At 41.2% G+C, this 22718-nt stretch overlaps 1 protein-coding gene across 1 annotated transcript in view; it reads left to right on the forward strand.

Annotated features, from left to right (window-relative positions):
- The window catches only part of cdkal1 (CDK5 regulatory subunit associated protein 1-like 1), a 229014-nt gene extending 209310 nt beyond the window's left edge, over positions 1-19704 (forward strand). The window contains exons 13-16 of the mRNA XM_034611257.1: positions 250-333; positions 4590-4754; positions 17990-18223; positions 18303-19704. Coding sequence (XP_034467148.1) covers positions 250-333; positions 4590-4754; positions 17990-18151 — 411 coding nt within the window. The 3' untranslated portion in view covers positions 18152-18223; positions 18303-19704. The remainder of the gene's footprint in view (positions 1-249; positions 334-4589; positions 4755-17989; positions 18224-18302) is intronic.
- The last annotated feature ends 3014 nt before the right edge of the window (positions 19705-22718 follow it).

A 22718-nucleotide genomic window follows, 5' to 3' on the forward strand; every position in this document is an offset into this window, starting at 1 on the left:
ATGGTGAACTGCACTAACATAACATGGGGAAAAAACATGCAAAACTTTGATTGAATTGGGATCTTGATGAATAGAAGCATTACTTGAGGCAACTACCTTGTGTTGATTTAAAAGTGAAGACAACACGCAGCCCTCATAAGAACATGGTCTGTGTACCACTGGTAAAACAGTAGACAATGGTTGCATATATATTTATTGTCTGAGCAAATTGAGATTGATTTTCTTTTGTCTCTCCTTTACTCTCTGTAGGTTGGAGAGAGGCAACATGTGTTGGTGACAGAGGAGTCGTTTGATGCCCAATATTGGGTGTCTCACAACAAGTTCTATGAACAGGTAAGATGTTTGTCAAACGACTTGAATGTATCACTTTTTTACAGATAATCCATACAACATGTTTTCCTTAGAAACTAGAATAACACTTCACATATGAAAAATATTGCATATCATATAGTATGACAGGTTTACTTTTGACACATTTTATGGACAAAATATGCCATGTCTTTTACACTATTGGGGATTAAATACACATGGTATTTTTTTTACAGAAAATCATAAACAAATATCACACATATTTATTGGTAGCAATATCATTTTTTTCAATTTGTAATTTTTATTTCATAATAGCTGTTTACAACAATGTGTTTTACAGCATTGATCTCCAATGACACTCAGTCGCACATACATACGCCATGGCCCAATAGTCCCCTTAAAGTCAACCAAGCAGCACTAAATTGCAGATATCAGTCCCCTAGACATATATGCCTGATATTTTTCATCAAGAGCCGTCAGTGATTTCCCTTGGAAGTCTGTGAAAATGTCCCAAAAATGCCCTATCTTGCAATGGTAAAGAAAGTGATAACAAGGTTCCTGGATCTGCCCCTTTGCCCAGATCCGTGCCAAAACTAAATGGCTTCTCTCTTGGCCCACGTCCCATTCTTCCACTGTTTTGTGGAAATCTGTGTAGTAGTTTTTGTGTAATCCTGCTGACAAACAAACAAACTGACAGGGGTGAAAACGTAACCCTATTGGCGAAGATAACAACCACACAAGTATTTAAAAAACGCTTAAAATGTATTTAATCCATCTGACGTTTTACTTAATTTACAGTAGGACACTACACAACTATCATGCATCTATTTAAGCTGAATGACCTGACTCCTAAAAATAACATTATATTTTCTATTTCAATACATGAAGCTATTATTACCATAGATACATACATGTTCACTTTTTTACTGGTAAAAAATGTGTATTTTACAAATGTTTGTTGATGCACATGCATTGGATGAATCCTTAAATAGTTTAGTTGGCCCACACACTCCATCCACCATCGAAAACATCCAGTAAAAAAAGCTGTTAATTATTCTGCATTCGATGAATATTTTTTCGTATGTGAAGCCGATCCAACTCTTCCTCATTTTCACACTTACTTAATCAGACCAGAAGCTTTGCTTTGCATGTCACAGGAGTACTCACAGCAGGTGTCAGAAGCTTAAGCTTGTATTGACTAAAGTAGGTTAGCAGTAATATCACACATACTAACAAATACACACACACACACACACACACAACCTGCGGTGGTCATGAGAGCATTTGGCGGCTGATAGCGGCAGTGCGTTTTGCTTTTTTTAAACGTACTAACATTAAGGTCAGCCCTAAAGACATGAACATTCCATCCCACATACACACACGCACACAGACACACACACACATGCATGGCTTCAAAGACCCTCTCTCAACCTGTGAAAAATTCACTTTAAAACATCTTCAAATAAATCAATTTCCTCCTGCTTTAACCATCATCAAAAACATGTTTGAAGTTATGCTTTTTATTAGCGGGGAGGGCACGGGATGGTAATAATTTTTCCTCCCTTCCACTTTCCTCTCCTCCCCTCTTCTCCTCCTCCTGTGCACCTCCTTCTGCAGGCTATAAACTAAAGTTACAAGTGTCACTCAGTTCATGTGTGTCATACCGGTGCGCACTCCTACATACATGTGCACATTCAGGCTTGCGTGTCATGTGTGTCGGTTGACTGAACTTGCGAAGAGAGCGTGTTTACGTGTGTGGTGTTTCCCCTTCCCCACTTTTTTTTTTGGACAGTAAGTATTAGACATGTCGTCCTAAATCACCAGAAAACACTCTGTACCAATATCCTCTCCAGTCTGTCCCCCTAAGGCATATGTTCCTATATCATTAATACCAGATATCTGCACCCAGGTGAGACATACACAGTACATGCACCTGAGGTTGAATACATAATACATTACAGAGGCCTGACGTACACTTTTAAATTGTATATTGACAACCTCATGTCCTTTCTTTTCTAGCTTTTATCTCCACCTCTACAAAAACACTGTACATTGCTATCTAAAGTACCCAATAGCATAATTATGTGTAAAGCTTAAACCTCACCATAAACCACTAAAGATAAAAGTATTACTAACATTCAATAGGTTAGTAAGTGTGCTGGATGAAAACAGGACAAAGTAGAGAGAGAGAAAGCAAAACGTCGAGCTGTTCAGTTGGGTGGAGCGGATGGTGTGGGTGGGTGTCGGGGCGTTGAGTTGAAGGAGAGAAAAAAAATAGGAAAGTCAAGGGTCAGGAAAGAAGTGGAAAGAGTAGTGGGAGCAAAGAAAAGGACAGAGTGGGGGTGGAGGGAGGAAAGCGAGGAATGAGCTAGAGAGTGTGAACAAATGGCCTAGTTTCACTTTTACACCATCAGATGGATATCTATCCTGACGGGTATAATAGGCACCCAACCCCACCTGTGTGTGCGTGCGCGTGTGCGTGCGTGTGTGTTGGGGGGGGGGGGGGGCTAAGTGAGGAAGTAGGAGGGGGGTTTCCAATGAAATCAGACAGGGTCTTTCATCATTTAATCACCCTGTAATGGGCCTCAAATGACCCTCACCTACACGCTCACGCTCACCCAACTCCCCCACAGCCCTGCTGTTTTACCTCTCTGCTCCCAGCTTGCTAGCTACTTACACACCCATTCTCTCACACACACACTCTCACACACACACACACACACACACACACACACACACACACACACACACACACACACACCCTCGCAGTGGCCAGAGTGTCGAGCAGCAGGTGTGTTGATTAGGCAGGTGTGGCGCTGGCTGTGTGTCTGTCTGGCCCGCTCTCCGTCTCCTATCATATTCCACCAGCTGGATAGAGACTGACAGATTAACACTGAACCAGGTGTAGTCCTGCCATCACAGCAGTAACACTCCCTCCGCCCGGCTCACACGCTACTCTCTGCCGAGTCAGTAGCTTAGCCCTGCAGAGTCCTGTGATGGTTGGACAGGCCACCAGATGATCTGAGTCAGCACGCAGTCCAAAGAAGTGCACCGGGCCAAGATATTGAATCCTCAGCTCGTCCCGGGGGCGCTGAGGATCGTGGTCGTCTAGTGTTGCCTAATCCCCGATCTGCCTGTGGAAAGAGGAGAAGAGGATTTACCAACAGGGATCAGTAAATTATCACATTATTATTAAGTTATTACACATTTTGGAATTGTGTAATAATCTAATATATTGATTCTAGTATAATATAAAGGCTCAGCTGTGTTTTTCAGGAAGGATCACTTTCCAAATCTTAAAGTGGTTATTCATGTACACAGAGGTTTTTTTCTTTCATTTGGGATACAGCATAAATCAAACTCACATTTTAGTTGTCGTCATAATTTGCACAAGCTCCCATAACTGTGGTTTTAATTCCCATCAATAATCACAACGCCAATCATTCTATTAGTGTTCACCAGAGACACTGAATCTTAAAGCAAGAGCTGAAGAAAAGGAGAAAATCAGGAAAGAAAAGTTTGCCAATCCGTCAGTTTTGTGTTTAGTTTGAAAAAGGTTTTGAAAGAAAAAAATCATTTGCACATGATCTTTATTTACAAGGGTAAGTCATTAAGAACAAATTATATTTCACGCTAAGCCGTAATTATAACTCTTTGTTTTCTCTTCCTTCCCGCTGTGATCAGCCGAGACTTATAGTTGCCATGGTGAAATAATAAGACAAACCAGGAAATCCCACTGGTTTATCTCACAGCTGTTCCCATAGTTTTTGACCTTCAGGGCTTCCATAAATGGAACTGAAAACACTCAGCCCTGGGGTTTTTTTGTACGCATGCAGAGACTGGCTGAAAAACAATGAGGGGGAGCTCTGGAGAAAAGAGTCCAGAGCAGTGGTTAATTGAAAATGTAATTGACAGGAAACATGCCGGGGGTGATTGACGTGTGATTGCCAACTTGTTGGAGTAACTAAAGTGCAGCCACTGAGACCCTGTTCAGCCCTGATATTAACCTGTCCTGAGTGATCAATCACAAATGGACAGAGCTAAGTACGGGTGTGAATGCACCCATGACACGTTGAGGATGCATTTGAGATCCGATCACTCAGGCCACATCCTTTTTGCCTAGTGCCTGAACGACACATTGCTTTTGTCCTTTATCTCATAATTCCCACAGCGCCCACCCTGTAGTGTTCAAGTTATCCATTGTGCTCTTTAATTTGTATTAATGATCGATTTTTAATTTGCAGTGACATCATGTGTGATATGTTGCTCCTGGTTCGCAGGTGCTGGTCCCTAAGAGGGATGAGTTCAAAGGGAAGATGGTTGAGGTGGACATCTACGAGGCAGGAAAACACTTCCTGAGAGGCCGGCCAGTGGACGACAGTAAGCTGTTCACCCCCTCCATCGCAGCACCACTACAGAAAGGAGAGGTGTCTGGCCTGGTGCAGGTAAACACACACACACATACACACACATGCATGTACACTGACATACACAGATGAGCCAAATATACGCGTGTGTCAACAGTTATAACTTTACAACACACATATAATTAGATGTCAAGAATAGATTCAAATAAAGGAAGGTTATTACATAAATGTAAGTCTATGACATGGAAATAGAAAAGAAAAGGTTCCTGAAGAATACAGGTACATTGATTAAAAACACTTTTTCAACACACACGGTGGGGGGAGGGGGGGGGGGGCATTTGTATCGCTATCCTTCACATTTATTCTTTAGAAATCTCTCAGACCATCCAGTTAGTATCTATACACAGAGTACAGGATCAAATCTAAAGAGGATGGATCACAGTAGAGGAAATATACAATACACTGTGGATAAAAGTCTATTCAGTGCACTTTGATACTGCTGCAAATTAATAAATTAAATCCTCAGATTAATGTCTTCTACGAGAATGTCTTCTCGGTTCATCTATTTATCTTTGATATTTTCAGCAATGCTGCATGGGCATATGTTTTTATATAAAAAACATAATCATAATCAATTGCTATTAGTGTAATCTATCTTAATGACAGAAGCACAAAGGGAGGAAGTCGCAGGGAAAATTAATTTAGCTTCTCGTCAAATTTCACAAAGAATTATTCTATCTTTGCTTTTGCATCATTGTAACCATATATCTGACTTTTTACACCAGCAATAATACGTCCTTTTCATCGTTTCCATACGTCATCAGTGAAGATTTCAGTGTATGGATGAGTGTTTCCAGATAAATCTATGCTAAGCAAATTAGTAAGTGTGTGTGTGTGTACACATTTTTTAATCCCTGCTTGCTTCTGCAGTTTGTGAAAAAGCACCAGTGTATCAGCTGTGAGATAAGTAATTTAAGATAAGCGGTAGTTGGCTAAACTGTCCTCTTCCTTCCTTCCTTCCTTCCTTCCAACCTCATACGCATGCACGTCTATACACACACACTCACACACTCACACCATGATAATGTATCTGTTTCACTGCATGTTATTTTTCACTCTGACTAGCTGTAGCTTATAGCTCAGGACATGGAGCCACAGAGCAGAATATGATACACTTTCTAATTTCACACTTCATCAGCCTTTACTGCCAGACAGAGAGGGAGGGGAACCGAGGAACAGAGACATGAGGGAGAGAGGGAGAGGGAGACTGATGAAGAGGAAAGCATGCAGAGAGACAGAAATGGTCGGCAGAGAACGAGATAAAAAGAAAGAGAGAGAGAGGTTTCACAGCAAGCCAAGCGACACGTCACTCAGCAATGAAAAGTTCAGCAGTGGGGACCAGACCTTGTAAAACCTGTTACCTCATAAAGTCTGTAACCCATCCAACACACACACACATGCATTTTCACTCACACGCCTTTATTAACAGACCCTCAACATGCCAAGGCCTTAATTTTTCTTGGCAGCTTTTCTTCGCAAGTATAGGTTCATCCACATCACACTCCTACACACACTGACATATACTTTGTCTGGTCCTGAAACTGTAAATACCTTCGTCCAGATATTTCCTCACATCAGTACCGAGGCCTGAATGTGTCTCAGGAGGTTTGGGGGATTTTTTGAGGAAAATGAAGGTAAAGTCATCATCTCTACCCTTGACTTGTTCCAGAGGAGAATTTATGTAGAGCTTGACATTGCAGGTGAAAAGAGAGAGTCTTTGTCTTCACCGCTCTCAGTTTTTACATCATGAAAGAGCAACAGCTGAATAGAACACATTATCACTTTGTTTCTGTTTTAACATCTGGTGCTTTGAGGTTTTCATTTGACTCTAACATTTACGATGGCTGTTTTTTGTTTTTGTTTATGGGTAAAGTCAGTGATGAACAGGGCTCCAACAACATTGGCAAACACAGTAGAGGAAAGTCTTCGCAACATCAGCAAAAATGAAAGTTGTACCCACTATACAGCACTGACAGGAGATAGTAAAGAATGTTTACCTAAATAACCGCAAAACTTTATTTAAGGACTGATGTATTTTTGGTTACATTGGCCCCTGTAATCGAATATATATACCACAATGATACGGAGTTGTCCTGACTTAATCAAATTTAGACCAGATATGACATCCATCTTCAGGAACAAATTGTAACAGTGGAGAATTATTCTCACTATTTGGTATTTTCAGCTTCCTCTGAAACTGCATTCAAGATTTATTCTAGTGGGGCCTTTTTGCCTGCCGAAATGTAAATGCTTCTTCCGTGTATTTATTTGTTTCAGTCACGACAGCGGCTGTGAATGTGACATGTACAAAAATGTAGTTAATAAAAATGGAAATTGTAGTAAGATAAAAGACATTGAAAGTAAATGAGCACTTTCTAAGGTATAGTTTGAAATATAAGATCGTTAGAGGAAGTGAGAAAAGAGTAGAGGCAGAACGACTGAATGAGAAACATAGAGACATTTAGAGGTTGAGTGTCTGTTGTACTACAGCGGAGTTGGAGAAATTCATTAATGCTCGTCTCTGCTGTCCACAGCATATTGGCAATTAACACATTGTTATATTAAGTGATCTCCAGTGATGCCGCTGATGATCTGTAATCCATAGTCCTTATGACCTGCATTGTCGCCTCTTAACGATAGCAGAGTGGCACTGGAGCAGAGTGCTAATAGATAAGTGACCTAATGGCTCGGAAACACAGCAATATCTGCAAGCTACACACACACACACACTTTCACTAAAGCCCTGAGGTATTCTGCTTCCAGTATAATAAGTAAGCAGGTCGGACTGTACATATAGTACTCGTGCACACACGTGCGTCCAGTGCAATCTGACAAGCATGCCTGCGCACACACACACACACACACACGCACACACACACACACATACTGGTGGCTGGACTATACATATTTGAAGACCATCTATTTTCTATGAGTCTCTGCATGAGTCCACCACACACTGAGCTGGATGTGAAAGTGTGAGATGAATGTGTGATTAGGGAAAGGCAGATAGACACTCACCCCCCAATGTGTTGCAGCAAGGTCTATAATTACAGGCTTTTGGTGGAGAGCGAAGAGAAAAACATAAAGAATAAAGAGAAAGGGGATCGGAGGACGGAGTCTGAGCTTTGTTGTTTCAACCAAGATGCAAAGGATAATTTCGAGAGAAAGTGAAAAAAAGACATATTGGTGGATGAGCAGGTGATTGGATAGATAAGGTCTGTAATGTCCATTTGTCGAACAAGGAACTATGAGAGATCTATTATTTTAGAGATGGAGAGAGCGAGAGATGATTGCACAGTAGTCACCACCATACCGATGTGTGTGGGAGTATGAGGCAATATGGCCGAATGGCTAGATGAATGGATTTATAGAGGAGTGGCATGTGAAAGCTGTGAATGGATGGACCTGAAAGTGGACAGATAGGTAAGGATGCATGGATGTGAAACATGATGGCTTAGATGCGCACAATTGATGGATGAGCAGATTAATAGATGCATGGATGTGTGAATATATAGACAGGCGTAGGAAATATGGATGGATGGGAAACGAGGATACACTCACAGTGGTATAATGGCACTAGTCTATGTCCGTGTGCAGCCAAAGAATGTTGATGCTGCAGCTTGACTGTGTCTAAAGCCATTTTGTTTTGGTGAGAGTAGGTAGAGGGGAAGGGGAAGGATGGCTGATTTTACACATTTGACTGGATTACACTTGGTTCTTCACAAAGATAAAGAATTATTATCTGCATTGAAGTTCATTTTATGGGCTCCCAAACCCCACAAATATACATCTTAGATAAACTAAAGACAATGATCTCCTCCTGTGTTTGGCTGGTCACCATGTAACCTATATGTGCTTTTCCCTGTCTTTCTAATGCGTGATTCTAACAACCCATCAGGAGGTTCGTTAATTGAGGTGCAGTGTTAGGTGTGGGAAGTTCGGCTAAAAAAGAGCGAGTAATCCACAACCTCGCTAGTCAGATAGTCTGCCGGCACACGGGTTAGTGAGGCATAGGATTCATGTAAACTGCATTCACTGCAGGGACTGAATTAAATGTTGACGTGCAGGAGCTAGCCAATGAGAATAGGCCTTGCGTTTGAAAGTGGCGAGCTTGGTAGAGTTTAGTCCGTCTCAGTGATGATGTTTGCCGCTTCTCAATGACTCTAAATCTGAATTAGGAAGTGCAGAAGATGCATCCTTACCCGCAGTAGGCAGGGATGTTGCTTCGCCTCAGCATTTCATGTAAAAAAGTACGAACACGGAATGGGGGGGCGTCATTATTTTTCCGCCTCTATGCCGACATCAGAGATAGTCACAGAGTTTAACCACATCTGTGTAAAAATGAGAGCTGGAACGGTAAAACAAACACGCATGGCGTTCTGTTCTACGTCACGGCTGTGATTCTGGAACACCGGCATGCTATCTAAAAGCACACACGGAGGCAGCGCTATACCGACTTTGTTTGATTCAGTGTAAACAAGTAAAGGCGGCATAACGACAGGTTTTCTTAACGCCAATGCAGTGCAACCTCTCTCTCCCTCCCTCCCTCTCTCTCTCACCTCTCTGTCCGCCTGTCAGCCCCTCATTCACACAAACAGCACTTTCCAGCGGAGAGGAAGGCCAGTAATGAGTCTTTTAGTCGGACACAATAGCAGAGAAAGCACTCAAAAGCATGGTGAAGGAAAGAAAAAGAGAAAGTATCTTCACCAGTCTTCATCCTCAGATGAAATTAAATGATAAAGAGGAGGTGTGTGTGTGTGTGTGTGTGTGTGTGTGTGTGTGTGTGTGTGTGTGTGTGTGTGTGTGTGTGTGTGTGTGTGTGTGTGTGTGTGTGTGTGTGTGTGTGTGTGTGTGTGAGAGAGAGAGAGAGGCCAAAAAATGAATCAAGAATGAAAGAGCGAGAGAGAGAGCGAGAGCAAGGTAGATGGAGCGACCAAGAGACAGGGAAGCAGCTTGAGTGCCATCCAATAATCAGCTCTTTTCACAGCATACTTTCTCAAGGAGACGGAGAGAATAGGAAAGAGAGAAGAAAATGGCTCTGCTCCTTCCACGAGACAGCAAATTGACAGTTCCTATGAAAGACGGAATAGAAAAGGAGAGCGCTGAGAGAGAGGGTGAGGGAGAGAGAGAGGGAGGAGAAGTAATACGAGTAGTGAACAATGTTCCATCATAACCATAAATTGACAGAATAACAAGAAAAATGTGCTGGCCTTTCTTTTTCCTTTTCTCTATAACTATTCTTGTTTTGTTTTTTCAGCCTTACTTCTGTCTTTCTTTTTTCTTTATATTTCTATTTGTTTATTTCTTTCTTTGTGTATTTTGGTCGTCATATTTTTGTCCTGTTTGAGTCATTTCTCTCATTCTTTTTTTTTTTCCTTTTGTCTCTTGTCTCATCCCGTGTGTGTGTGTGTGTGTGTGTGTGTGTGTGTTTGTTTGAATTGTTTGTTGTGAAGTGGTGGCAGGAGAGGAATTTAAAAACAGTGTATGGATGTGGTCAATTTATAATCTTCTGGTATAGGCTGAGTGTGTGGGATTGCTGGTACTTTGCATCATAAGTACATACAGGTTCATTGCTAAAACAAAGCTTACACACACACACACACACACACACACACACACACACACACACACACACACACTCTCACACACACACACTGATCTTTGTAATCACATACATACACCGATGCACAGTCCCCTCGGTGTGCCTGGCAGACTCCTACTTGCCGCAGGCTATATGAGACACAATAATTGTGTCAAAAAACATGCCCACATAAACATATACTCAAACAGGCGTAATACAAAAATGTATATTATACCAAACAATTGAACTGCTCTGTGTTGACATGCAACTATTATGGATTGTTGCTTTGATGTTGCGTTATGTGCACATGTTGTCATCGTCCTTATTGTCAGGAAAGAACACAAATCAAAGATTAGGCTGTCTCTCTCTGGTCGGGATGCAGTTAATCCTCTCAAGTCTATTTTTAAACTTTTTTTTATTTAAAATGTCAAAAGGTTTTGCTTGGCCTTTGCGTGACTTTGTTTACTCTCGTTGCAAATAATTTGTTATGCCATTAAACAGCAGGCGTAGCTATTTTAAGCATTTCATTTAGCATGTCAAATTGTATTACATGGCCTGTGCTTTGTGTATACTTGAAGAACCAAAGTCAGGGTAACAAAGGAATAAATGTTAAGCCATCAAAACCGTCACATCTATTTTCAGCATTCTTACCCAACATGTCAAATGGCATTACACAGCCCCATTCTGTTTTGTTTATTTAAAATGTCAGAGGGTCTTAAATGCCCTTTGCTCCGAGCTTTGTTTTGGAACCACAGATGGAAGATGTAAATAATAAAGCAGTTAGCCAGCAACTGTTGGGCAGAAAGAGAGAAAATCATGTTTTGCTAATGAGGGATTCTTTTTTAGGGAGATGTTTTTGGCCTTGTTTTCCATGTTATCACAGAAATAGTCTTTTCTCAGTGTCGACCTTGTAAACAAACTTCTCTGAGCAAAGTTCCTCAGCAGATGAGTCACACGTGGCTTTTTGTGTTTTATTTCGGATTTGACCATCCTCAGTAAGCTCAACATGTTTTCTCATCAGTGTTATAGCTGTTTTATAGTTTAGGAGGAGTATCGCTCAATAAATAATCATTGTTATTGCAATAGTATTTTTTAGTTTCCAGAGATGAGTATGAGTATGTAGACTGTGTATTTTCTGGACATGCAGTATGTGTCATTTCAGACATGCACAGAACTGCTGACATTTTACTGAAATTGTCCGGAGGGACTGTGTGCAAGGACGCAAATGTCCAAGTCAGTTGCTCTCGACGTTTACTGGAACTTTTTCCTGCCAGTCCCTTAGTAACATATCTGCACCACTCCTTACCTGATCGCTTCAGACAACTTCCTGTTGTTGTGAACACGTCTCACCTGGACATCCTCCTGCTGCATTCTTCACATAGGAAAGACTTTCTAGTCCTTTTCCCGGCTTAATAAATGTCCCTTCTCTTATTTGCATGAGCACCTGGAGTATGTGGACATTTTCTTGATGTACAGTTTGTGGCGTTAAGTGACAACAGAAATGTCCTTCTTACATTAATGACGTGTTATTATCATTTCCCTGCACTAAGTGCTGCCCACAACACATCTAGAGGGTCCAGTAGTAAATTCCAGACTCTGATAACCTCCCCATGAACATGCAGACCTTTACTTTGACATGTTACCAGTATTTTATCTTACCAAGGGTTTCCATGACACATGATAGAACTGAAGGCTTCAACACCTCCTATATTCAAAATAACACTGACCTTCATTTAAGTTGATCAGCAAGTGTTTGTTTACAATGCGTGTTTATCACCACGTTACGTCTGTGTACCTTTTGGTCTGGAAGCGCCTGTTTTCTGTAATAGTACCTGTCATGTGTTTGAGACATACACGTGCACCCAACAACTGACTGTACACAGATGTAGTGTTCTTCTGTATTTAGTTACTGTAACTCTGACCCTATTTGTGGAAACAACGTAACACATCTATACTGTAGTCACCGTAGTTTAATCAGTCTGATGCCTGTGGAAAGCAAATGTCCATCAGCAGGTAGGTTCAGGTGGTTTGTTGTGTTTCTCAGACGGCAGCAGAGAGTGAGCAGGGTGACACACTCTCATGACGGGTTGGGTTTCTCTTATGTCCCAGGTAACTTGTTCTAGATTGTGTCACATAACCATTTGGCTTGAACACCAGCCCAACTTGACTAACTGGAGCCAACGGCTAGAACCTAAAAACAGGTCAATATAATCTAATACAACAGAAGCACCACATAAACCAACAGTGAGCAAACACTTACCTTGGACACAGAGGATATTTGTCACTTTGTGATAGTTTTATGGGAGAAAAAAACCAATGATATTGATTTTCATACCAGTGTCCTGCAGACAAGAGCCACTGTTGTGTTTCTTGCTTCTGTTGACTTCGCTGCACTTTCTATAAATAGTCGGAGGAAATACTCATACTGCTCATGATCTACTGGTAAATTCCCAGTTTAACACCTCCACCAAGGTTATTTTGTCATCTGCATTTGTTTGTTTGTTAGTTAGCAGGATTACTCTAAAGCTACTCAACTGATTTCCATGATATTAAATGGAGGGGTGGGGCACTTTCGTAAATAATTCAAGATGGGGTGTTTTTCAGAAATTTTAAATCAAAATTCAGATTTTGTGATTTTAGATGCAGTTTCATAAGTGGTCTGTTGGGCCTTGGCGGAGGTGTGTGCTCCTTTAGTGCCCTTCTAGTTAGATATAGTATAGTTACATATATATTATAGTGTTGTGTGTCAGTCAAGTTGGACAGGTTTTATACATTCAGCTTGTGTGTGTGTAAACATGAAGAAACAAGCTGTGTCAAAGTGTAACTCGTCGGATTACGAGACTGTGCAGTTTTGTATCTGTGTAGATTGACAACAGGTTTACATGTGTACACATACACTGTCGTGACAGAGGGTTTTTACAGTTTTACTGCTCAATGGTGGAAACTCCAGATGACGGCAGAGAAAGACTCTGATTCATGTCCCCCACTGAGCTTCTATTACTCTTGTTGTTTTTCCCTATAACTTCTACCTAGACATTTGCACTGGGACTCACGGTGACAGTGAAGTTCCGACAAAGATATTTATCTGAAACAGTAAAGTTATTTATTATCACTGTTTCATTTCTTTCCCATCTTTTGGTCCAGTTGTAAATACGGCTGAAGCTCATTGTTTCTGACACTGTGGCTTTGTCAAATCACCCGTGACTAAGCAGCCTGTCACTGTATCTGTTTACACATGCTCACACACACACACACACACACACACACACACACACACACACACACACACACACACACACACACACACACACGCATGCACCCCGTGTGTCTCGAGTGACACTGACAGCTGGTGAGGATCATGTGAGAAATGTGACCACTGCACATTGTGCTTTCTGGCTTTTGTGGTGTGTCGTGTGTGTGTGTGTGTGTCTCTTTGTGTGAATATGAGATTTAAAAGAGACAAAAAAAGAATAGGTGCATGTTTGAATATGAAGCAGAAGAGAAAAGTGCGAGTCTTGGATGTTAAGGGAGAAGTATCTGGCTGTGCTAGCCCCTCTGTACCCCTGGTGTAGTGTTAGATGATTTTCAAGAGGATTACTTTTCACTGTTCTACCGCTGTGAGCAGAGAGACAGACATTATCCACCTCAGTACACACACACACACACTTACTCACAGACACATGCAGGAACTCACTGCAGCTTTCAGGTGCTGATCACCAAAAGCCACATCTCTCATCTCTCCCTGCCTCCCCCCTTTCTTCCTCTCCATGCTTCCCTCATTTCTTTTCTGTTTTTCACTTCTCCCCCCCACCTCTCCTCCTATATCTCCCACTGTGCTGACATGCACCTACTGGCACTTGGATTTTCACTTATCCTCCTAACTAGTAATAGATTTTAGACTGTACTTTTCAGTCTCTGTCCTGGCACCCCGTTGATAAAGACACCTGCAGAGAGACAGATAAGTAGACTCAACTTTTCTTCTCTCTCTGGTTTCATCAGTCCTTGGCTCTTCTGCTTCTCCTTTTGTCTCAGTTTACTGTAATTATTCACAGTGGTCCTTTTCTTTCCCACGCAAGCAAAGCCGTATATAACAGAGTGCTTTTAATTTTATTGTAGTTTTGCCATTCGCCTTCATTCTTTCATGGTTACAAAAGTTATGAATGGTGGAAAACCAACATCTCTTTTTCTCTTTGACATTTCACTGAAACCTTATGAGCCGACACTGAAAACCTTTTAAAAGTTGATCCGTGTAACCTCACTAAATAACTCAACTATAGTTGTGCTGATGAGTTCAGATTGTGATTTTAACCCAGTTACACAAATGGAGTGACGCTTGTGAGCTCGTTCAGGGGGTCGACTCGAGCTGCACTGCTCTAATCATGTGACATGCCTCACTCTCCACAATCCTCTATCAGACGCCGTTTTCCGACATGAACTCCGGACAATTGGGTCTGGACTTTCTACGGAGTTTTACTTGAGATTCTCCACTCGCATGCGTTCACAACAACACAGACATCTGTGGAGCATTCAGGAGGCTGTAACGTATTAAAGCTTTTTTTGTTTACAGCACATGGACACCAAAACCTCTCTTGACTTCTTCTTCTTAGACGTTTACGTGTGCGGAACCCATGCGTTCTCACAATTCAGCCCTTTTTGGAGAATATCAGGAGACTATTTGGAGTTCAGTGCATGTCTAAAGCATTTCGACACAGTCTATTTTAGCTGCAAAGATTTACTATCGCTCTCTTTACTTTTGAGTGCCTCTGTTGCGCTGTGTCAGTAGCGCTGCCTGCCCCTCCACCACCCCAGCATCCACCTGCAGGCTCCAACAGGATAAAGATATTTTTCCCATCTGTCCCAATTACATCGATGTTACTGTATCTGGGGAAGTGATGAAGTCGGAGCCAAGAAGCCGAACTCTAACTATGATCTGACTGAACTTGTAATGAGGCTCATTGATATGATTTACAGTAAAGACACTGTGACTTGATCTGACCGCCACCTTGTTAAAAAGCACCCTATTGCTTTTCATGCATCAAAACATCAACAGCGGATCGGTTTCACCATTAAAGTCCAACAATGGTCCCAACATTAGGCAAATGAGGACGCGCCGGCCAGACCTCTGTTACCGATTCTCTCTCTACCTATTGTCTGACATTACTGTAAGTGACCTATGGATGTGTCACGTAGGCGTTGTCAGTCATAGTATCCATCCTCCATTGTGTGCCGTAACAGGGAAACCATTCAGTGGAAGGGGTGAGAAGAAGAGTGGGTGGAAGATAGTGTTCGCTACCATCAGAGAGGACAAGGGAGCGGGAGTAACATGAGGGATAGAGCGGCAGAGTGCGCAGCTGCTCATACAGCTATGTGCATGTGGCATGTGTAGGTGTGCGCTGACTCTCAGTTACATAGGAATACATATTGTACATACAGGTAGGTGTTTGGATTCCACGGAGTCTGTCAGTCTTTTACTCTCACTTCACAGGTCACAGGTGCAGGAGGTGTGTATACAAACTCCTACAAGAAACTTTTTAACTTGATTATCGAGTTTCCTACTCATGGAGGAACTTTTTTTTTAATAACATAAGATGACAAGGTAACAGAGAACGTGCTCAGCCACGTATTCATCATGGTAAACAGAAGGATTTATATCGGGTAAATCTTAACTGGGGTAAAAAAAAAAAAAAAGATGAAGGATGAAAGCTAATTGACTGATGGAGGATTTTCTGACAAGACTAGATGGATACCCTTGAGTGGGAGTGGGAGAACGAGGGAGGATAGAGAAAGAGAGAAGGAGTCGGTGTGGCTTTGGTAAATATCAAAGCCTAACCTCTTATAGTGATCCCCGGTGAACTTGATTAAAGGTCATTCTAGAAAGCCGCTGATCAATTGCTCAATATCATCCTGCGCACCTTCCTCTGTGGTGATAAGACATTTTACCAGCTGCCATGCAGAAGGAGACTTATAGTAACTACCACAAGGTCGTCCACATCGATCTCCACAGAGCTGTTGACAAGGGCTGCTTCTCTCGCTCAAATTAAAAAGGACCACGTCTTGTGTGGGGTTATTTATTTATTTATTCGATCAATCGGTTTTGCGTGAAATCACACCTCAGGTCTCGGCTCTCAGACATTAAGATAAAACTAAATAAATGTGTAATCAAACAGAATGATGATCAATGAGCGAGGGTGGAGGCCGGGGAGAGGCAGGGCAGCTTATCAATATTCAGTGTTGCCAACTGAATTATATTAACGCCGTCAATAACTGAAACATGTCAGCTTAGTTTTGATGGTTCTCTCGTCACCGCTGCCGTAACATTATAACCTTTACTTCCTCGTGTGTCTCTCCCTGACTGTATCGCTGTGCACCTTCTCTACATCAGCCAGATTCAATAGAATGCAATTTGTAGTAATTGAATCACAGCAAACTGCATTAACTGCTTTACACAGACACAGTAGCATAATAATTGAAATGGGCTCATTTGCATAGGCAAATGGCTGGTTTTATGAACGCTTTCATCCACAAAATATTGAAATAAGCAGTGGATTCCCAATTCTGTTTATTGTTGATGAGTTGATAATTTCCAAATGAAAATCGGCTGCAGAGAGGGAGCAGCTGCAGAGAAAGAGAAGGTGGGGGGGAAAGGGAGAGGGAGAAAGTGGAGGGAACAATGATGTCCTGTTTTTCCACCTTGCTCTCCTTAATTGTGGTACCGCTCCAGTATCTATGGATCCTAATATCAAGTGGCATCAGTAGATTTATTTCTAAATGTACTTAAGTATCAAGAGCAATGATCCACGAAGGGCGTTAATGTACCACCTCACATGAAATGGCTCTTTTATAAAGATCCATGGGTTGAACAAATTGTAATCTGGCTGATCGATGTGGCAAGAATAAACTCCAGATATGTTCTTTCTCTTACCCTCCTGAGTTAATCTTTTTTGTCCCCTGCTCCCCTGTTCTCAGTGTTGTTCTTTCACAACTCATTAATTATCCAAAACAAAACTCTGATTTCAGACATTTGCTCTCTGCTGTCAAATGACTCTTTTTGATGTGACCAGTTGATTTAATTGAAAGATAATTCCCTAATTATGAATTATGGACTTTTGCTGCTGCACAAACCTGTGGGGGAGGGCAAGAGGGGGGCTGTGTGTGTGTGTGTGTGTGTGTGTGTGTGTGTGTGTGTGTGTGTGTGTGTGTGTGTGTGTGTGTGTGTGTGTGTCCATCTTTTAGTTGATCAGTTGACTCCTTGTTAGAGGAAAACTAGGAGGTAAACATGACGGGAGGATTCATGCTGTGTTAATTGAAGTAGCTCATTTTTAACCATGAACACTTTTGCAGTGCTGATTGATGAACAGTGCACATTACTTGAAACAATAAATACTTATTACCTTACATATAAATTATTCTCCTAATGAGCAGGAAGACCCCTGTAATGGTGAACACCTTTCATGCAGTGTGACTGAATTACTGTGTATTTGATATCAGATCCAGGAATCTATGTTCCTCTGCTAAGGAAAGCAAACTAACCAAGTCCCTCACAAAGAAAACAGTACATTATTATAGTGTTAATAATGTCAGGATGATAATAAATGACTGACACATGAAGAGCCTCTACCCCTTGTTGATCTCAGTCTCACCTGGTTGTATTTCTGTGTGTTTCCCTCCACAGGAACAGATTTCCAACGGCATCCAAAGTTGTGCTTCTATTTCCTCTTCGTCCACTTTGTTGATCGGCTCGTACAGTCTAGACAGGGAGGCTCTGAAGAAGCTGGGGATCGGACTCGCTCTGGCTGCAGCTGTCTTGGCCTTTATCTTGGAGAAGGTGTTCTGATGTTGGATCTGTGGGCCGGAGGAGGACTGTGAACATGGGAGAGCACAGCGACATCAGAGGAAACCGTGAAGAGGCCGAATGCAGCGACACAATAACTTTTCTCCTCAGATCATCTGTAACAGGCTCCACGGGATCTCATTCTATGAATTCTTCTGAAATGAACAAACCGAGGACGTCAATCACACCCACAAAGTCACAGATCTTGTTATGTCAGTTGTTTTAGTACAAGTTAGTTTTACTTTTTAATTACAGGACGTACAATCATTTTACTTTGTTCTGTTGATTCTACTAAAGTTACGTCAAGTGTCTTCTTCTGTCAGTAAAGTAGGAGTAATGGGCAAACACTTTTTATTTAGATTCCATTGGTACAAATTACATCTTGGTTATACTACATTTTAATTGGAATCTATTTCAAGCACAGATTCTGTTTCACGTTTATGCCTCATTTTGAGTTTTCAGGCTGTTTCAGGGCGATGCTTCATGTAGGCTGTGTGATAACTGCAGCCTGGAATTAAATAAACTGCCAGAGAAGTGTTTTGAAGCACGTTTCTGGGTTTTTGTTGCTGTTTCACAGACAAATGAAGCACAGCTCAATTATTTCATCCCCAGGAAAACACATTCTGGAGATTAGGATCACCAGCACCACAACAAAGTCTGTCACTTTGCTTGTAGATTTCCAAACATTGTGTACTATAGCGCTGCCCGTCCCTCCTTTGATGCATTGAATTGTGCTTACTTTACAGGATGTGTTATTTAACTCTGTGGAAAGCAGTAACATGCTGTATAATTCTCTGATTAAAGGTAATTTTACCCTGTGTTTCAAAGTATTTATTTTTGTGTTAGAGACGTTGACAGCACAGTATCAGAGCTACATGATGAAAGTGTTTGAAGTTGTTTTAACGTTTTACTCTTTGGTTAAAGCTTTTGTTTAAAATTGTTTTATTTGTGTCATTTCATGTTTTTTGCCTCATCAAAGTCAAACGTAATTAATTTATAATGTACGTCTCATTTTACCTGATGAGTTATGACATGACTGGGCCAGATGGACGATGGAGACTTTATGTCATCCGACAGATTGGTTTGTATTTGATGAGCTGCTCTGGTGCCAAGTATAGAAATGTTTCAAATATTTTTACTTTCCTGCTGATATCCACCTCTGAGATTCCTGCTGCATCCTTGATACTCTGGATAATCCTTAGAACATCATTGGTTTTCATGTAGATAAATATTCCAGTTATAACTCATCGGAAGATCTGTGGATCATCCAAACCATCACAAATAATATTGAAAAAGCTTGTGAATGAGTGGGAGCAGAAGCCTCAGAGCCAGATTTCTCAAAACCTGGACAAATAAAACTGACACCACTAGAGATAATTGAGATGTATTTTCTTTGTGTGTACTTCAGGTGAACTGACCCTGCGATACAACTATTCTGTTGATATGTGGACTTCTGTTTGACATATGTATTGTTTGAGTCATTATTGAGATGGACTGTATTTAGCTTTTTATATGTCACAACCACCAAAAACAGTTTAATAAAGGACAAAATCATATTTTCATGAGTGTGAATTTATCGACTAGTTTACTGAACAAACTTCAGACTTTTTACTATAAAATAAGTCCCATAGAATGAATATTCCAAAAGTCCCCTGTCTCTTTCCAGCGCTCGCCTGTTTTCATGCATAGATTCTGCCTGTTTCTTTTGAGGTACAACGGTCCCAACATGTGCTCGGAAATCTCAGACAGTTAATAATGCATGCCCCAATTTATGTGTCGCATGGCACTGGCACATGTGTCTGTGTCACTATGTCTGCATTTTTATCTGTGTGTGTGTGTGTGTGTGTGTGCGTGCATGCATTTGCATATATTCCCAGTCACAAGTGTCTCTTTAAGCTTGTTTGTGAGCTTGTTTCTGTGTCAGAAGGTGTTTGTGTGTGTATCTGCACACGCCTGCACTGTCTCATGTGTTGTAGATTCCTCCGATGCTTAATTTAGCAGAAAGCCAGCGTGTGTGTGTGTGTGTGTGTGTGTGTGTGGTTCAAGAGTAACAGGACTCATCACTCTCTCATTCAGAAAGCCCTGTTGTTATATATACCACTGTTTGCAGCCTACACACACGCCACCTTTGTATTATTTAAGTAAATGATGCATGTCACACGTTGTGTTAACACAGTTGCATGTGTGTACCCTGACTTTTTCTCACCTCGCCGATGCATGTCACACACACACACACACACACACTCACAGCATAGTTCTGCTGTATACGGGCAAATGATGCACGTCAAGCAAACTTGCACACAAACAGGCACCAAAGCTTTATATTACCAGATCAAATGATGCGTGTCTTACACATAGACACTCACACTAGCTTTGTATTATGTGATCAAATGATGCGTGTAGCTATGTAGCTTGTTACATCCATCCAGCAGTGCCCTATATTATTCTGCAGCCATCCATACTGTGTGACAGTTCTTTTGATGCTTTGTAAGCACATTTCCTCCCTGTGTATGTCAGTTACACTGCAATGTTCTCCAATGAAATATGGATGCAGCGACACCCTTTATGTTTGGGAGATCATCACTTACTATGAAATATTGAGGTGGGAGCCATAGAAAGGAGATCATTATTCACTTGGCATCATTCACTTCAGTTGTTTCTAATAAAAGCAGGACTTTCTGAATTCTTGTCTCGGTTGCAGCTGTTGTCAATTTGTCATCTGCATAGCGACGTCCTTTGGATGTGAAGCCGAGCGACTCCGGACACGAGACAAATGCGCTGGAGGTTGAACGCGCTCGCCTGTGTCTCTCATCTACATTTCATTTCATTGATTTCAGTTTTTTTTTAAGTTTGAGTGGTTTGACTTGAGAACATGTTGGTACATGTTGGTAAGAGGAGTGTGTTTTATGTTTTAAGACGATTAATGTAAATAAATACTTTCCTGAGAGTGCAACTCCGTGAAGTATCTCAGGATAAATCTGATGCAAGTGCTAGATCAGTGTAAGGTCTTGGTTTTTAAACTATATGTGATTCATTTGATTTGAACCAGGTGGAGAACATCCATACATTCTGTGAGACAGTTTGATCAGGCTGCAGAGAAAATGTATACGTGCAAAAACAAATTAAATCAGAAATACATTAAAATAAACTAGAATGGATCCACCAAAGCCCAACAGTCCAGTTAAATTCAGTCAAGCTGCACCAAATTGGACACACTCATCGATATCAGTCTCCTGAATATGCCTCATTTCTCTGGGAAATTGTCCAAAAAAATCTAAATCCGAATGGAAAGTGGAAAATTGAATGGCTTCTTCTTTGGGTCACCCTCCACAAAAGTTTATTGAAAGCAGTTGAGCAGTTTCCACACAAACCAACAAACAAACAGCCTTGGTGGAGGTAAAAGTCTAATAACAGCATTTTTCTGCGGTAAAATAAGATGGCACACAATAGTAGAAAACGTGTCCTTCAGCATGTTTCCTTCTGGCTGTGTGCTGACAAGCATCGTGGCAACTGTCAGGAAGGCAGCGTGTTCTTAGAGAAATGGAGCAACGGTTTATTTTTTAGTTAGTTGAAGGAAAAGACAATTGCTCTATGATAAAAAATGAAGAAATGCTGTCCAGTGGAGTTCGGTGTCTATAAAGGAGTTTTCAAGAGACCACATTCTGAAAGAGACAATATTACGTAGACAACTTTAGTGATGAGCGAGCTAATAGCTAAGAAGCTGAAACCATCTTGTGTCAGTGTGTCTCAAAGAACTGTGATACCGAAGAAAAACTGAAGGACACCTCAAGGAATGCTCAGTTTTTCTCTCTGACACAACAAACACAGATCAACTAGTCTTTGTGTGTGAGAAGAATTTAGCGTCTTTGGAAACAACACACTACTCTTCTTAAGGTGAAGGTTTGTCAGCCAGTTGTAGCATCATCATCATTATCACCAGACATCAGACACGTGGCCCAAGAGGAGCAGTTCCAGCCGTCTCATCAGTGCAGCATGTGTTCATTGATTTAATATGACCATCATAGGACATTAGGAATGTTTTAAATGAGCCTTGATGGGAGAAAGGTTCCTCACGCCTGCTCTGAACTCACATGATGAGTTTAAAGGTGAAAAAGGTTGTGACAGCGGAGCAAGACAGCACTTTACTTGTACTTTAGCAGACGGAGCATAACCGGGGTTAACCGACGAGACGCAGCAGGACAGAGAAGAATGAAGACATCTCTGCATTTTCAAAAGTACATGTGTTAATAAAAGAAAGGTAGTGAGTTAATGCCTTTTGTCGCCCAAGTGCAGTGAAATCTCCACCAATGATTTCAGGGTCTGTCTTGACTAATGCAGCTACTCTAATGTATTTATTTGTGAATAATAAAAACAACCATAAAATGATATGCACTTCTTTGCTCAGTTGGTGCCTTCACTGATGTTGAAGCTGTTACTTTTACAAACAAGTATGAGCCAATAGAACCCATTAACAGAAGCCCCACTGCTGACATGTAATACATTCAGTATAACTACAAACATAAAGCATCCGAATGAGGATTTTTATCAGGAATATTCTAAAGATACAACA

The sequence above is a fragment of the Hippoglossus hippoglossus genome, chromosome 16 (assembly GCF_009819705.1).
Source record: "Hippoglossus hippoglossus isolate fHipHip1 chromosome 16, fHipHip1.pri, whole genome shotgun sequence".
Taxonomy (NCBI): Eukaryota; Metazoa; Chordata; class Actinopteri; order Pleuronectiformes; family Pleuronectidae; genus Hippoglossus; species Hippoglossus hippoglossus.